The sequence below is a fragment of the Pistacia vera genome, unplaced genomic scaffold (genome assembly GCF_008641045.1).
Source record: "Pistacia vera cultivar Batoury unplaced genomic scaffold, PisVer_v2 Contig433, whole genome shotgun sequence".
Taxonomy (NCBI): domain Eukaryota; kingdom Viridiplantae; phylum Streptophyta; class Magnoliopsida; order Sapindales; family Anacardiaceae; genus Pistacia; species Pistacia vera.
This window is the reverse complement of record NW_022196261.1, coordinates 339523-357978: the sequence shown is the minus strand read 5'-3', so window position 1 is coordinate 357978 and position 18456 is coordinate 339523. Positions and strand designations below refer to the sequence as shown.

The 18456-nt window shown below is 35.5% G+C and overlaps 2 protein-coding genes across 3 annotated transcripts; one reads left to right on the top strand and one right to left on the bottom strand.

Moving 5' to 3' along the window:
* The first annotated feature begins 307 nt into the window (after positions 1–307).
* Positions 308–2686, top strand: LOC116143855 (putative inactive flavonol synthase 2). Its single transcript, XM_031429304.1, has 2 exons — positions 308–953; positions 1993–2686. The coding sequence occupies exons 1-2, from the start codon at positions 409–411 to the stop codon at positions 2579–2581; spliced, it is 1134 nt and encodes a 377-aa protein (XP_031285164.1). The 5' UTR covers positions 308–408; the 3' UTR covers positions 2582–2686.
* A 5146-nt stretch (positions 2687–7832) lies between these two features.
* LOC116143901 (cyclin-D4-1-like) lies at positions 7833–9554 on the bottom strand. Of its 2 annotated transcripts, none has more exons than XM_031429350.1 (5): positions 9209–9554; positions 9040–9126; positions 8619–8922; positions 8419–8528; positions 7833–8272 (listed from the first exon to the last, which is right to left on the bottom strand). In XM_031429350.1, exons 1-5 carry the CDS (start codon positions 9473–9475, stop codon positions 8024–8026), a joined length of 1017 nt encoding a protein of 338 aa, XP_031285210.1. In that variant the 5' UTR covers positions 9476–9554; the 3' UTR covers positions 7833–8023. The 2 variants fall into 2 exon arrangements, with proteins under 2 accessions (XP_031285210.1, XP_031285211.1); XM_031429351.1 differs by having other exon boundaries at positions 8419–8492.
* Between the last annotated feature and the right edge of the window lie 8902 nt (positions 9555–18456).

Sequence of the window (18456 nt, the reverse complement as noted above, 5' to 3'; positions counted from 1 at the left end):
TATATATTTTAAGAGAGATAGTTTATGCTTTAAATCACTCCAATATTTCTTATACTTAGAGATTTTATATGTTGGATAATGTCACCTTATTGGTTTCAATTCTTGGATCATAGTCAAATATTTTGGGGTTAACCAATTGCAACTCTTACAACATTATCAAATACTTTGCATATAATTTCAATTTTGTTGTTTATCAATAATTGAGTTCGAGGGTGGGGGATTATGGGTCAATATCCCGCCCGTTAACTTGTCCCACTTGGATTGGACTTCAAAGGACCACCCAAATAATCCACTTACACATCGCCGGCCCGAACCGCAACCTTTCTTATCTAATACTTAATTTGTGACACTGTTTTGTCCAACATATCTCTACTATTCTTTCAGCAATTTTTGCACACTCTGAGATCCATGGAAAATCATGAGGGGTACTTCCATGAAGCCAGTTTCACAGACCCAGAAGGTAACCCAAGAACTTCGAAAGTCCCAGTGGTTCAAGAACTCGCACGACAAGGGCTCAACCACTTGCCCAAGAGGTTCATAAGGGCGAACAACACACAACACCCTGTTGAGCCATCCCTCCCAAAAACTATTCCACTAATAAACGTGGCTAAGTTACGGGCTGGGTCCGAGCCCGAGGGTCGAGCCCAAGAGCTGGGAAAGCTAGCCAGCGGTGCTAGAGAATGGGGTTTGTTTTTAATTACGGAACATGGCATAAGTTGGAGTGATTTGCAGAGTGTGAAGGATGTTGTAAAGGGATTTTTTGGGCTGTCGTTTGAAGATAAAAAAAGGAGTGTTGGATCGTATGCCAGCATTGATAATATGGGTTATGGCCGGAATTTTGTTAAGTCAGAAGATGAGCCGTTGGATTGGATTGATCGTTTGACTATGAAAGCAGCTCCCGTCGGAGGAGATGAAGGTCTCAATGTTTGGCCTCAAAACCCACCCAATTTCAAGTACGTTTCTTCTCCTTTTTCATAGCTCATTCAGGTATATAAACTAATGTAATACTGATTTTATTCTAAAATCATCTGACAAATCTTTACTGTTAAAGAATCATAACTTGTACGTAGTAGCATTAAAAATCATGAAGCAAAAGTATTATAACTTTATCCTTGCAATTTTATTATGCCAACATTGAAGCCACGTTCAGCCCACCAAATCTTCTACCTGGTTCTAGATTCTCATAGATTCATCTACAATCTAGACAAGGTTTACTGTTCATCCAACAAAAATAATCTCCTGAAAGGGAAAGGGTCTGTTATTTATAAATTTATTTAAACTATTGAAAATAAAATGTGTTCAACATGTTTTTTCGAAACAATATTTTAAATAATTTGAAATTACATTTGATAACAAAATATAGTTAAAATGAGTCTTAATTTGATCTACATTATGCGATGAAACAAAATATAATGTTTATCAAATGAGAGATCGATCCAAATTAAGTTTCATGCAATTTTTTTTTTTTTTTTTTTTTTAATGAGGATAAAAATGCACAAATATAGGGCCAGAAATGAAGATAGAGAATTAAGTGCATAAATTAACAAAAAAATTGAGTCCAACGGAGAGAAGCCTGGCTTTCACCCTAGAGACCTGGGTTCGATGTTTTGTTACAAGGCCAGGCGATGAAAGATTTATATGTTTCTAAGGTGTTCAATGGATTTTCAAGAATTAATTGAAGTACGTGTTAATTAGTTCAGACACTTGATATATATATATAAGTGCTTAAACGGACATAGTTTTTATTTTTATATAATTATTCATCATTTATCACTAATCAAATCAATTATATATATATAAGTGCTTAAACGGACATAGTTTTTATTTTTATATAATTACTCATCATTTATCACTAATCAAATCAATTAATAAAATATACAAGTTCCCACTAATTTGGATGTTACTTTCTAAATATACTAACATTTACTTCTTGTTCATATATTTTATCACATATTTTCACTATTTTAGTTTTTATGATACTGTGAATTGCAGGGAAGTGATAGAGAAATATGTGAAGCAAGCAAGAAACGTAATGGACGAGTTACTTGAAGCACTAGCAGAGGCCTTTTCTCTAGAAAGAAACGCTTTTCTGAAATATTTAAATCCAGAAAACAGTGAGATGAATGTTAGAGTTAATTACTACCCACCATGTCCAAGGCCAGATCTCACTTTGGGCCTGACTCCTCACACTGATGGGAGTGTCCTCACTCTATTGATCCAATTTGAAGCCACTGGGGGTCTGCAAATTCTCAAGGACAAACAATGGCTCACCCTGCCGTGGCCCAGTCATACGTTGCTGGTCAATGTGGGAGATCTGCTTGAAATCATGAGTAATGGACGGTTAAAAAGCCCATGGCATAGAGTTGTGACCCAAATGGATGTGGAGAGATTCTCTGTTGCTTTGTTCTATAACCCACCATCACGGGTCGAGATCGAGCCCGAGCCCAAGCCCAACCAAGAAGATGATGCCATGGAAGAGGATGGTTTCGAAAAGGTGGTTGTTGGTGATTATTTGCAGCATTTTTATAGAGTTAGTCCAACGGACGAGAAGAAAGCAATCATATATGCTAAAGCCAAATGACTTATTTAAAACTAAATAACATTAAATCTCTAAGGATTAAGAGAGAATACAAATCATTGAAGTAAAAAATGAATATTTGTGAACAACGTAGATATCATTTGAAAATGAGTAGTTCAAATAGAATCGAACTTTCGATTGATCCAGGTACTTGGGATCCGATGGATGACAACATGGTCTCTCTAGATCCGATTGAATTTCATTTCGAAGAGGAACCTTATAAAAATCGTATTGATTCTTATTAAAAAAAAGACGAGATTAATAGAGGTTGTTCAAACATGTACAGGTCAACAAATGGGATTCCAATAGCAATTGGGGTTATGAATTTTCAGTTTATGGGGTAGTATTCGACCGTTTGATCGGTTACTATAATAAATTTTACCTCTTATTCTGGTGTGTGCTTTTGGAGGAGCACAATGCAAGAAGGAAGTTGTTAAGTTTTATGTATTAAAATAAATGGTAGAAAGACAATTTGGTAAAAAAATTGAACTTATATTAGTAAATTGTTAGTAGTACAATGACAAGAATAAGAGGAAATTTATTATTACATCCTACTTCCAAAGGGTTTATAACTAGATTTGGTATAAATTTTGGTTGGTTACGAGTATTAAAGACTATAAAAGTAAATGATTTATAAATAAATATAAATTAAGCAAAGAAAGGACTAATAATTAGGAAGCATGTAACATCAAAAAGCAGATGAACAAAAATTACCCTTTATGTAGGGAACAAATTCTTGAAATTGAATTTGTTTTGTCCTCATATTGTGCTGTAATGGTGCCAGTCATGGTCAATCAAAGACATAATGCATATGAATTTTCACATTGAAAGTGAATGCAATTTCCCTGTAATTATTATGTTTCACAATTTCTTGCCTGTGTGTTTGCTCACAAATGAAAACCCCGTTATTCTTATGATATATGACAAATATGCTAAAACCTTCAATAATTTCTGAAGATGGATCAGTTTTCAATAAAATAATAAAACGTTTTTCAGTTCTTTCTTTTCTCTATAAATTAAACCTTGAATTATTATCATTGGCTGTAGATTCTGAAAGTTTGTTGAGTAACAAAGAGAGGGGAATCCAAAAGTACTCATTTTTAAGATCTTGTACTAGTTTATAATTAATCTCATAACCCTTGAATCCATCGATCAATTAAGAAACCAAAGAAAAGTCAGCGATTTTCCATAAATTTATCAAATCGTATTTAAGTTTCTGGCCACCATGCTGCCCATCATGATTATAATGTTTGATCAAAAAGTTAATACTGTTTGTAATGACGAAACATAAATTAAGAGCATGTCCACTCAACAAGCTACAAATCATCTCAATAAATGATTCATATTGTGTTTATGAGAACTTCAACCCAACAAAAATACCAAAGGTTAAAAAAAAAAAAAAAAATTGTTGACGAAGTGTTTGGGTCATTTGCGTGCACATCAACTAATCTCTAAGGTAAGGCCTTAAAGTTAACAACTGGATAAACCTTTAGTAGCTGCTCATATTACCAGCTGGGATGAATCGAACTCAGAATTCTTGAGTAATATACCTAAAAGTCCTAGTTGATCATTGACCTAACTCTACTGAAAAATTTAAACCCTTTAAAAAAAGAGTAAACGATTTTTCCCACCCAAGGCTTGCCTTAATGAGACTTTCTCCCTCATAAAGTTCAAAATACCACTTTCTCCACCAAAGTTAATATCCGTTACTACCTAAATGATTCCGCTACTCGACGTCGAAAATTCTCTCTATTCACCACCTTTACATCTAGTCTCTCTCTACAAACCCCTCTCACTCCGCACCTGATTTCCGCCGATTGCTAGCTACCCAAACTAGGTTATGTTTTTAGCTTATTTCGGTTGATTCTGACGACAAATATTCAATCGGTCACCACCATTAGCCACTGACCTTCACTCTACAAAAATTTTTTACCTTAGCTCCTAGTAACTAGTGAAAGCCGACTAAGAAAGTGAAGTATATTTATATATTAATGGAATAAAAGTTGGGTGAGAAGTGGTATTTTGAAACTTTTTGGGTGGAAAAGTTATTAAAACAAACCTTTCTGGGAAAAAGTTGTTTACTCTTATTTAAAATTTTCCATAGAGTTAAGTCGAATGATCAACTAAGACTTTTGGGTGTATATTAAGAGGTTTGGTTCATTACCCCGGCTACTTATGGGCGACCATTAGAGGCTTATCCGATCATTAACTTCAAGCCCTGAAAAATTAGTTGAGATGTACGTAAACTTGCCTGAACATTCGATCAAAAAAACAAAAAAAAAAAAATTACCATAATATGGGACTCTTAAATATACTTGTAGCATACATAAAATGACGAGGATTTAAATCTGAATTTATTCATCAATTAATTTTCCAGGACTTATTCATGAATTAATGGTTGAGTAAGATGTAATAGTAATGAAGGTATGTATGTGTCCTTGAGTTTCATTAATAATTGTTGCTGGATAACTGTGGAGGGCATCTCATTCACTTTATATTGTGAAAATGATAGAACCACATTTTTTTAATTGATCAATAGGGTCGTCTGTAAAATGTGTGTGAGTGACATACACAACAAAAACAAGAAATAAACAAAAGGACGTTGGTATTGGTGATGTATTATTATTTAAAGCTCTTTTAAAAAAGAAACAAGCATAAAGCACTACTAAGATTAGGAATGGCAGACACATACCTCCAAACCAAAACCTGAAACCCCCAAGCCCACATTCAGAATAATGAAAGCAGTCTAGCACGTGGATCATCAAACGAAAGAATTTGCCAATTAGGCCGTGCAGGCTACACAGTTCACTCGGTGGGAAAATTTATAATGCATCACATACATCATCATCCAACACGTCATATATTGATGCCCTGCAACGACTAATGAATGTCTGTTAAATTGGAAATCAATCGATATATAAAACCCCATTTTAATCGATAACTAAGACAAAGATGGTGTTTCTAGGCGGGCCAACATCTTGTTGTAGCCCGCCAAGGGATTGATCATCTCAAACCAATAAGTAGCACTTATGGTTTAAGGAAATAAAGTTATGTCTCTGCTAACAAATATTGTATAAGCATCTAATTACCCTAACAAATGGCATCAAAGTCTCATCACAAATTTCAGTTTTTTTTTTTCGAAGACAAGATTCCTGGATATATATAATTTCATGGGTAAAAGTTTGTCATCTACTAAAGGGTTAATTTGAAGGAGGATTGTAAGCTAGGTGGGCAACATCCAATTGTGAGCGGAAGGCCTGAATCGTTGTCGCAAAACTAATAATTTAAGAAAACAAGACTAACAACTACATCTTTTTGTCAATCACCCTTAGGTTGTTGAGTGGAGGCGATAGAGACTCTTGATATATTAGTATAAAGTTTAAGTTTGATTCCATTCGTGTGCTAATAGAGATGGTCAAACGGGTTTACTCTGTTATTCACTCAGAACCTAAAAGATTAGTCAAAGTGCACTAAGTAGGCCGGTCACAAAAAAACCAATACGTCGAATCCTAACAAATGTATAATAGGAAAAGCACTATATAATTTCTCTGAAAAGAGAGTGATGAAAATGGAGGGTGGGGTGGTTGGTAAATGCTGGTTTGTCTCATGCATTGGCTCTTTCTTCTCGTCCTTAGTGACTTGTCCTCAAAAGGCTCAGAACTTCTTTTTTCTACTGCATCCCTGATACCAGGTGGAGGGGCTGACTTCTTTTTTTTTTCTTTCAAATTACTAACTAATAGTTGGCTGTGATGTGGGGTCCTGATTTGCCTAGCTTTGTCTTTGGGGCCTAGATGGGGGCCCATTTCCCTGTCCCCAGTCCAGGTTTCACATGTACACAAATCTCCCAACTCTTACCTAAATGTTATGTATATATACATTACTTTTGCTTGCCCTGTTCCTGCAGCGCAGGAAATTTGGTGAAGAAACTGGACCCCTACAAAAACCTTTTTGCATACAGGCTGGAAAGGGGACCCAGATTGACCAAAATTTATAGAGGAAATCCTAGCCACAAAATTTGTAGGGCCTGGTGTTATCAAGAATGAGGGCAAAGTCAGAATTACCGAGAGGTTAATTGGCGTTTGAGGTCGTATATGAAAAGAAATTGAAGATGATGGGAGCTGGGAAGGTAATGAAATATGAGAAGTTGAGGTGTAGTGTAAAAGGAATGGAAAATACATTGATGTAAACATATTCTAAAGTTTGTAAAAGAGGAAATCTGATGTAACCGTACACTAGAAAACATGTGGACTGGAGAGAGACAGACAGTGCCATCTCATGACATTGTAAATAAATGGGTCACCAGTAAAATTAATATTAACAATTATATTTAATTAATATACAGTTTCTAATATATGATAATAAAATGTTTGGAACACAGGTTGGTAATATCCAAACAGCTGTTCGTCTATTTTGTCGTGAAGAGAAAAAAGGAAATGAAATGGCGTGGGAGCCAGAGCACGCAAAGGAGAAGAAAGTTTTCTCCTTTCACCCAAACCAAATCTCTCCCTCTCGATCTTTTGTTCCCATACAACCTCCTAGGTGATTTGACCACATATCAATTCGCTTTCCATCTGGACGGCTCTGATTCTTTTCACCTCTCTCTCTGTCTGCCCTTTCCCTCCAAATCCCACTCTCTCTTCCTTACGTGGCGACTACCCGTCATCCCCACGTCATCCTTCCTTTTTGCACCAACACCAAGCCTTCTAATTCCCTAATTTACACTAATCTCCTCCAACACCTCACTCTAAGACCTAAGTCCGGGTATAAAGTAGGGGTAATATTACGAAATTAAATTGGCACGTTTATTTCCTTGCTGGACATCTACGGATTTCAACATCCACAGACATGAACGGTGACCCACTTGAACGTACTCTGTGTCGGATACGTGGCGAAACAGCAGTGGACCATTAGGGCCCAACACATTTAATGTCCCAAAATCGACCTTCCAACACAAAAACGATTTCTTCAAAGATACCATCAAGGATTCTATCAGTCACTGTTTCGATTAAACATATACTTTAATAAGTGTATTTTCGTCAACAAAAACTTAGGTTTTATAACTACATGACCCAATCAGTTCTCTTGAATACATGATTGAAAGTGTGTTTTAGGAATAATTTAGACATCATGAAATTGAACAATGGGCACATTGACCAAAGAGCCCCTCAAAAAGAAAACCAATTATGAATATTAAATACCCCTTAATTTCGAAATTATAAAATATATATATGATATCTGATAATATTTTATAAAATATTCATATAAATAACAAAATTCCCTCATTCCCAAATGTTATGAAATCCCGACCGTTCGTTCATCTTATAATCAACGATAGATAAATGACATCCAAAAATTAAAGGGGCCGTTCGTTTCTCTCTAGCACAAGGTATAAAAACACTAGAGATTAAATGAGAGGTGATGCTGTGATGGTGGTGATGGTCTTATCTACGGTTGCTGTACATCCGGGGCAGAGGATCGGAGCCGTTTAGCAGATGGCTCGGCTTCCGCCGCTTGGCTACTTGAGCCGGGATTCTCCGAACGAGTGTCGCAACTCCCACAAGCAGCAGCATCCAGTACACCAATGGGGCTTGGCGGTGCTGCTTGCAGCTCGGCTCTCCGGTCCTTAAACTGAGCCGAAGGACACGTGTCGATCAAATACTCCTCCATTAGTTGGTGACAGCTTCTTACCATTTCCTATCAAAAATGCACCAATTGAGAGATTTTACACAGCTTTCTATGCTTTACTTTCTCCAGAAATCTTCACAAAAAAAGATAACTAATGTATTTACATAAAAACCCCAACAAAACTATTATTTACAGTCAAACCATAAAAAACCTACTTTATTTACTCTCTCTTCAACACTCGTCGGTAGGTCTAAACTTTTACCGGCTGCGCATAACACTGCTGCCGCCGCTATCGTAGACGGTGGAAACCCCAAGAAATCAACAACTATTAAAATATTAAATATTAATATTGAAAAAAAAAAAAAGTTAAACCAAAACACAGAGATTAAGCGGCTCAGGCCGGGTCGAGAATTACCACGAGTGGTCCTGAGAATGAGATCCGAGGAAGAAGAAAAAACGCGAGTAAATGAGGTGGAAGAGGAAGAGGGTAGTTTAGAAATGAAGTAATGAAGAAAATGAAAAGGAGTGACGGAGTTGAGTCTCCAATTAAGAATGGACATGACTCGAAGCTCCATTCTTTGAACGGTTTTGGGTTCAAATGTGAATCTGGGTTCGAATATTTGGAGATCCAATAACAAAGGCACTAGGGGTTCTTCCATTTTCGCCGCTAAAGACAAGCACGCAACTGACAGCAGCTGAAACGGCCACCCACTTGCTTGCTATAACAACAAAAAGAAAGAAAAGAAAAATAATATCTTTGTAAGTTAGTGCCATCTTCATTTTCCCGGTTAATATGGCATTTTCTCGGGAAAGTGAAAGAAAAAAAGGAGGATTACCGGGAGAGAATGAGAAGAGAGGAAACGGTCAAAGTAGTTGACTGAAAGTATCGCCGTAACTGGCCTGAAATGATAGTATGCATGCACCTACATTGCCAAATAATATCATCAATATATTCAACTAAAAACATATACAAACAAAAAACAATAAATATATCATCAAATTTACCTTGAGGATCCAGTTGATGGAGTCTTGACGAGCGGTGACGAGAAGGGAGTGGTCACGGCAGCGGTGAAGATAATCATCAGGAGGCATGTGGTGGGGCTCGGAGTCCATGAGAGATGAAACGGTAATCTCATCGGAAGGAGGTGGAGGTGGGATTGTTGTAGTTGAAGGATGGCGAGGAATTGGGGAGAGGTCCATGAGAGAAACATCTTTAGAGCAATACAAGGAGGAAGAAGAAGAAGAAGAGTGGTCGGAGGAGGGAAGAGACATGGCGGAGGATGGTCATTTCATTTGGGGTGTAATGTGAAGAAAAAGAATAAGATAGTTTTGAGTTTTTTGTTTGTTTGGTTTTATTGCTTTCTATTTAGCTGTTTTGTTTTGTTTCAGAGTGAGAGTGTATAATTTGGCAAAAGGATACGTAGATGGAGTTTGACTGTTGCAGAGATATTTTTTTTTTTTTTAATTTATAGCAGTAAAAGCACTTTGGAGTTATTAAAAATAGTTTTCACTACCATCAAACGCCTTTGTTTTTGTTTCTGTTCTCTAGTATTTTGTTTTTTTTTTAAATTTATTTTTATGATTTTTAATAGAAAATAATTTCAGTCATCAATAATGATTTTTAATAGAAAATAAATGAGTTTCAATAGGAAATTTATCTTTGGAGCATATATATTATATAGTATCGCGGCCTCTTATTATTAGCAGTGTATAATTATCATAATCCACACATGCTGAAAATTATTTTCCCACGTGCTTTAAACGTTTTGTATTGAATTTAGGGTTGCCAGAATTATGGCTTACAATTCTATAAAACCTATCTTGATAGATTCTAGAAAATGGCAAGATTTTATGGTAGTAGTACTTATAATGTATGGTATTCAAATGTAGTATTGATAAGTATGTAGACATATAAAATGAAATACATATAGAAAACCAGTTATGTTGTGTAAAGTAACCATGATTAAGGGAGAAGGACTTTTTTCACTAAATTCAACAATGTATCAATCGTGGATCATGTATAGTAGACACATAAAAAATTTGATGGGCTTTAATTTATATCTATAATTGTTCAATAATATAATCTGGCAATCAATATATATAGCTCCATTCAATTCAATTGCTATAATTTTATAAACAAATTACACTTCACGTGTCGTCGCTCTCAACCAATGGAAATTTGGATGAATTTTTTATAATATTCATTATGTGTTATTAACTTATTATTATTACATAAACTACTACATTTTCTCAAAGAGGAGAAGGACAAGAAAATAAATAATTGGAAAATTAATTATTTAGAATGATACATGGTTCATTAGAACATAATTCAATAGATAATTTTTATATGTAAATCTAATTACTACCAAAGGAAGCTGATCCTTATTAAAAAAATAAACCAAATTAATTAAACATTTATTAGAAGAACGTGGTAAATTCACAATTTTATCTTAAAAAAAAAAAAAAAAAAAAATTATAGGGGAATGCTACATTGCCCACAACTCATATATATGTATATATTTGAGGACGGAAATGAATAGGTAGACAGACTGATTCCATAGCCACTAAAAAAGCATCAGGAATGTTTTGTTATTTTGGTAGAAGAGTTGACATAGGCCCACCTTTTCTAAACCAAACAAAGCCTATTAAGATAAATACTTGAGATTTAGAGGCCCAACCTGATAGCAATATGGTAGCAGTCATTTTGTTTTTCTTGTTCAATAATTCTTCTAACAATTGGGACCAACCTTCATCAAATATTACTCAGGATCCAGCTTGTCAATTTGTTTTGTTTTGGTATTATTTATCCCTCAAACTATGGCATGTGAATTAGCCGTGGACTGTTTATAATAAATGTTTGAGATAGAATGTGACTTCGACTTGTTCAAGCAAAGCTTCTTATAAATCATCCCTTGTGATTTTGCTTCCACTTTAAGGTAGCTACGGTCCCCAGTGTATTGTTCCCACAATCATGTTCATCGTTTAAGGTTGTGTTTCGAAATACCATAATTTTTTTCTTTAATCACTTATGACTTAACTTCACAGATAATCAATTTTATATAAAAGTTTGTTTTGTTTTATTTGTAAATTGTTAGATAATATATTCTATTATTAAAATATATAAAAAACGGTAGACAAAGTCAACAGCTAGCCTTTAGTTACTGTTCGTCGATGACAAATTCGATGACGCTATTGATATTGTTGGATAGATCTTCAAACGATTTGTATGACAATATTATGTCGCAAGAAGTTGAAAAAGTTTGGTTGAAACTTTTTGAGTCATTGTAACGTTTAATCTCATTGTTGATATCATTGTGAAAATGAATAATACAAAGCTTACAAATCAAAGGTTCCAACTAACATAATAATTACATTATTCACTCGTATCATTTAAAAAATATATTTCAATTCCTTTTGTAGCTATATGATCACAACATTTACTCATTCTCGAGGGATGCCATGTATTTGGCCATAATAATGAAATTTGGATTTATGAATTGTCCAGCTGGTTTTGTCAATAATTTCATGCACGTACCCTAAAGGCATCATACTTCTTTTAAGTAAACTGTTAAGGTCAATCCCAACTGATCCCACGGATATTTTAATTAAATTTTGCATATATATTATGTTTAATTACTTTTGATTGGACAAAAGTGATGATGATACAACGTGGATAAATCATATATGCATTGACTAGTATGTACATCTCAAGGACCCATTGACATACATTATAATTGCTACTTTCACGTTTGACCCACTTCCATTCATTTTAATCTCTATAAAACCATTATTATATGGCCATGGCCGCCCGTCTACCTCTGTGTACAAGTATTAGCCGTATCAAATGTTATATGAGGACAATATCTACAAACCCTAATTTCCTGTTGAAGCGACATGTATAAGAAGCTTTCACTCCACGTACGCAATGTACTTATGATTTCAGTATTAATTTTCATGCAAGGTCGTTTCAATCTCAGAATGTAGCTTCATACACAACTTATTGAGTATGAGAGTGAGTGAGAAGGGTGATTTTGTAACAATTAGAAGTTGTATTAATATTACTAGGGTCTACTTTGTAAAATATTAGAACTTAATTGTCAAACGGCGGCGTTTTGATCATCTTGTAGCTGCTATATAAGTGCAGTAGTGTTCTGTTTTAAGTTAGTTAAACAATTAATAAAATTTTGCTCTGTTCTTCAATTCTTTAGCTCGTTCTCCTTCTCTCTCGAACACTTTACTGTTTTACATTTTCTTTTCAAGTTCGCTCCAGAATCTTCATGGTATTAGAGCTGTAGACAAACATCAATGGCTCAATTGAATCTCGAGTCTTCCAATCTCTCTTTGAAGTCAAAAATGGAACAAGCTGGATGTGCCAATGCAAACAATTCAACTATGCATGCAACACTTCCTAGGATTTCAGTGAAGCTCGTGGAAAGGAACTACAGTCCCTGGAAATCTTAGATCTTTCTAGCTCTAACATCTCATGAACTTGATGGTTTCATTATTGGTGAGAACATATGTCCACCTATGTTTCAAGTTAGGAAATCTACTGCATTTGAGGAGTTGATAAAAGAACCAATCCCTAAATACTTTAATTGGAAGAAGACAAACCAGTTCTTAGTAAGCTGGCTTTTATCGTCAATTTCTGAGTCCATGTTTAGACATGTGGTTAAGTGTACCAGTTCATATGAAATTTGGAATACCTTGGAGTTACATTTTCAATCCTATTCTAAAGCTAGAACTCTGCATCTTAGAAATCTGTTACAAACAACTAAGAAAGGTGACTTGAGTGTTAATGAATATGTGCTTAAGATGAAAGAACTAGGAGATGAATTAGTGGATAGTGGTGTTAATCTTGGAGATGAGGAGTTGCTATTATATATATTGGATGGCTTAGGACCAGAATGTGATGCAGTGGTTGCAAGTTTGACTTACAATTGTAGTACTGCTAGCATTCAAGAAGCTCAATTCATGCTTCACAAGCATGAAATGAGGTTAGAATGACATCATAATGCTATGAAAAATTTTCATGAGCACTTTAATTCAACTCTTTTTGCATCAAAACAAGGGAGTGGTAACTCATCTACACCTCATCCACTTAATAGTTCACATGTTCACAAAGTGCCAGTACAAAATCTACCAAGTTCTGCTCTCGGCTATAGCTATCAGAATAATATCAACACTAGTATTTCTACTCCTGGTATTATACATCCTGCAATTGGTAATGTTGATTTTGAGAATAAAAGCTACCAAGGAACAACTTTTAATAGATCTGGTTATTTGCCTAATACACAACCTTTCAATGCTGGAGTATTGCAATTTAACAACAATATGGTTAAAGGCAGAGGTAAAGGCCAGGGTTGCTTTAAGCCAAGGTTGATTTGCCAAGTATGTGGCAAACCAAGACACTCGGCCATACAATGTTACCACAGATTTGATTCAGGTTTTTGTTCCCTCTTCTTATAATCCTCAAACACAGGTTAACGTTAATATGTACACTCCACAAGCTCCCTCCTCATATAGTTTAGCTGAAGGATCTGTTGACTCTGCTTAGGCATTATTTGCTAATCACTATGCACCAAACAACAATAACTTTTCTAGCCTTACACCAAACAACTCTAATTATTTGATTCCAACTAATTCTTTTGCTGGCTTTCGTGATTACTCAATCCCTGCAATACCGAAACATTCTTCTAGTCCTGGATATCAACACAATTCTCCTGCAGACCTTCGTGGTGTTCACCTGTCAAGCACTACTAATACCACATCTCTTGCATCACCAGCATCTTATCAAGCTATCGCCACACCTCAGACTCTTCAAGACAAGTCATGGCATATGGATTTTGGTGCCTCAAGTCATATGACAGCTAATGGATCAAACCTGGTGCTCAAATCTGCTAATTTAGGAGACTTTAAAGTGCAGGTTGGTAATGGGAAATATGTTCCCATTACTCATTCAGGTATGACGCTAATACACTCTTATGATGCAAATAGACTTATTCATCTTAAAGATGTATTGTGTGTTCCCAAAATTGCGAAAAACTTGCTTAGTATTTCCCAAATTACCAAGGATAATGGTGTGATTGTGTAGTTTCACTCTGATTGTTGTTTGGTAAAGGACAAACATAGTAGAGATGTTCTGCTTCAAGGCACAGTCAATGATGGACTATATCAACTTGAATTCACGCATGCTGGTAACTCACCTTTGGATTCTGTCTCCTGTTTACCTACTGCATTACTATCATCAGAAGCTTTTGTTTCTCCAGTCAATAAAGGTGTAGCTACTGATTCTACTTATACTTGTCATGTTTTTAGAAATATAAATAAGATTGCCAATGCAAATATGTTCATGTTATGGCATGCAAGATTAGGTCATCCAAATGTGAAAACTCTCAATATTGTTTTGAATAAGATGCATGTAAAACAATCTTTGACTGGAAATAAAGATTTTTTTTTTTTTTGTGAGGCATGTCAATATGGTAAATTGCAACAACGTCAATTCTCTGCTTCAGATTCTAAGGCCGAAGTTTCGTTACAAATAGTGTATTCAGATCTGTGGTGACCAACTCCAGTTAATTCCAGAGAAGGATTCAGATATTATATCATCTTTGTGGATGATTTTAGTAGGTTCACTTGGACATACCTACTGAAACTTAAATCTGAAGCTTACTCTACATTTGTTCAATTTCATTGCTTTGTAGAAAAACAATTAGGATATAAATTGAAATGTTTGCAAACTAATTAGGGAGGAGAATATAGGACTTTTACTGGTTATCTACAGTAGCATGAGATTATGTTTAAGCATTCATGACCCTATTTGCACCAGCAAAATGGGAGAGTTGAGAGGAAACATAGGTCCATTACAGAGTTTAAATTGTCCCTTTTAGCACATGCTGGTATGCCTTTAAAATATTGGTGGGCAGCCTTTAGTACAACAACCTATCTTCTCAACAGACTACCTACTTCAGTCCTTAACTTCTCATCACCTTATTTCACTTTGTTTTACCAAGAACCTGATTACTCGGAGTTGAAAGTTTTTGGGTGTAGTTGTTATCCTTATCTAAGACCTTACTACAAACATAAACTTACTTATCACACTGAAAAGTGTGTTTTTCTTGGTTATAGCCGTTCCCATAAGGGGTATCTTTGCCTTGCATCGACCGGGAGAGTTTATATTATGAAACAGGTCAGGTTCAATGAGGCAGATTTTCCATTTAAAACTAACTTTCCCTTATCTTCAACCACTAATCTTGCCTAGCAGACTACTTCTCCTACAAGTGTTTCTGCTATCCCTTGGTGTTTACCACAATCAGTTTCTGTGGTACCAACATCTATTGAGTTTGCTCCAGAATAGCCACTATATCCTGATACCTCCAAGACATCACCAGTTACCTCTATGTCTGAGTTAGAATCTCTGAGGCATGTAGCCTCCTATGATAATTCACCTACAAATGTTATTTCTACAGCTAAGTTAAACTCTCCTAAATATGCCAAACAACACCAATCTGCCTATAGCTTATCTCCTATACCTAGTACTCAACATCAGTTGGCATCGACATCTTCTCAACGCAGTATCCCTAGTAGTAAGTTGGAAGTGGTTCTACCTTGTGTTTCTACTGCAACACAAAACACTCATCCTATGCTCACTTGATCCAAGACTGGCCATTCTAAACCAAATCCTGAGTACACTGCCTATCAAGCTATAGTTACTCATTCTGTCATTCTTCCATAACCTAAAAATGTAACAGAGGCCTTACTTAGTCCTGAATAGAAGCATGCTTTAGACACTGAATATCAGGCTTTGTTAAGGAACAATACTTGGGATCTTATTCCCTATGAAGAAGACATGAATGTGGTAGGTTGCAAGTGGGTTTTTAAAACCAAATTAAATTCAAATGGGACTCTTCAGAAGTACAAAGCAAGGCTGGTTGCCAAAGGCTTCCAATAGACCCCGAGAGTGGATTATTTTGACACTTTCTCACTAGTGGTCAAGGTAGCCACAATCAGGGTTATGTTGTCCTTAGCAGTGCATCAAAATTGGACAATTCAATAGTTGAATGTCAACAATGCTTTTTCTAAATGGAGACTTGATAGAGAAAGTATTTATGCTACCTCCTGAAGGCTACTTTAGTTGTGCAGGGAATAAGAACAATCCACAACAGGTTTATAGGTTAAATAAAGCCTTGTATGGACTCAAACAAGCTCCTAGAGCTTGGTTTGATAAACTGAAATCTGCATTAGTTGATTAGGGTTTTGAAAATTCAGTTTCAGATGTCAGCTTATTCTTCTATAAGAAAGATTATATCCTAATGTATCTACTAGTATATGTAGATGATATTCTTGTGACAGGAAACAATGCGCAACTTATTTCCATCTGATTGCTGATTTGGATAAAAAATTTACTGTCAAAGCTCTCGGGGTAGCGCGATATTTTATGGGGTTTGAAGTACAAAGAAATGCAGTTGGCTTGCTTCTAACTCAGACCAAATATGCATAAGATCCTCAGACCAAATATGCAAAAGATCTTCTGATAAAAGTTGGAATGGCAGAGTCTAAATCCTGCCCTAATCCTATGGCTACTGGTCTCAGACTTGGGAAAGAAGATAGTAAAATGTTTGATCAGCCTACTCTATATAGGAGCATCATTGGTGGCCTACAATATTTAACCTTATCTAGACTAGATTTAGCTTTTGCTGTAAACAAGCTTAGCCAGTTCCTATAATAGCCTACTGAAGTTCATTGGACAACCTGCAAAAGGGTCATAGATATGTTAAAGGCACCCTATACCGTGGTATTCTCTTTACCATGAAGCATCCATTTAAACTACAAGCTTTTGTTGATGCCGATTGGGCTAGAGATGACAATGTTAAGAGAGCAACCAGTGGCTACAATGTATTCCTTAGTAGTAGCTTGGTTCAATGGTCTTCTCGAAAACAAAAAGTAGTTTCATTGTTGTCCATAGAGGCTGAGTATAGATCACTTAGTCAGGCTACTACGAAGCTGGTATGGATTGAAAATTTATTCACAAAATTTGGCATTCATATCAGTCACACTCTTAATCATTTGGTGAGATAACATGAGTACTAGAGCACTCTCTTCCAATCCTGTTTTTCACACCCGCACAAAGCACATAGAGATAGATTTGCATTTTGTTAGAGATTTGGTGACTAGGAAACTGTTAAATGTTCAGTACATTGCATTTGAATATCATATTGCAGATGTACTAACAAAGGCTCTTCCCAACTCTAGATTTTATATGCTGCGAGACAAGCTCTCTATTAAATCTGAACTTCCCATTGATGAGGGTGTTAAGTGTGGGAAGAATGATCAGCATGAGTAATGGTGAATGTGTTGAGTTGTTGTTCTATTCTTGATTGCTGGAAATACACCTTACTGATCCAATGTCCAACTTAGATTATTGCAGGTTTTTGTTGTAGATAGTTAACAGTATGCTGGATTGATTAGTGGATGTTGTATTAAATGAGTGCTACATTTAGACTATTGCAGCTTGGTGCAGAATAAGAGTAGTTAGTGCTACATTTTAGATTGTTGTAGATTATTGCAGGATAAGTCTTTGCAAACTGAATTTTTTAACAAAGTGAGAAGGGTATGAAATTTTGACTTTGCAGGCTGATTTTTTAACAAAGCGATGAAGGGTCTGAAATTTTGAGACAATAGGCACTCTTGTAGGAGGATATGGCTAAATTTTTAACAAAGTCATGAAGGGTCTGAAATTTTGACTTTGCAGGCTGATTTTTCAGCCAGGTGATGAAGGGTCTGTAATTTTAAGACAATAAGCACTTTTGTAGTCGGATATGGCTGAAGAGTGTTTAGTTTACAGGGGAATATTGGTATAAGGAAGTGATCCAAGTACTTTATCAATATCAAGTACTTTGGTTTAAGGGAGAATATTGAGAGAAGGGTGATGAAGTTGTATTAATATTACTAGGGTCTACTTTGTAAAAGATTAGAACTTAATTGTCAAATGGTGGCGTTTTGATCATCTTGTAGCTGCTCTATAAGTGCAGTAGTGTTCTGTTTTAAGTCAGTTAAACAGTTAATAAAATTTTGCTCTGTTCTTCAATTCTTCAGCTTGTTCTCCTTCTATCTCAAACACTTTACTGTTTTACATTTTCTTTTCAAGTCCGCTCTAGAATGTTCACAACTAAACTAAACTAAACTCTTATGTCCAAAAATACTAAAACTACTTGTTTCACTTAATACTTTCTCTTCAATGCCATTAAAAGTTTGCA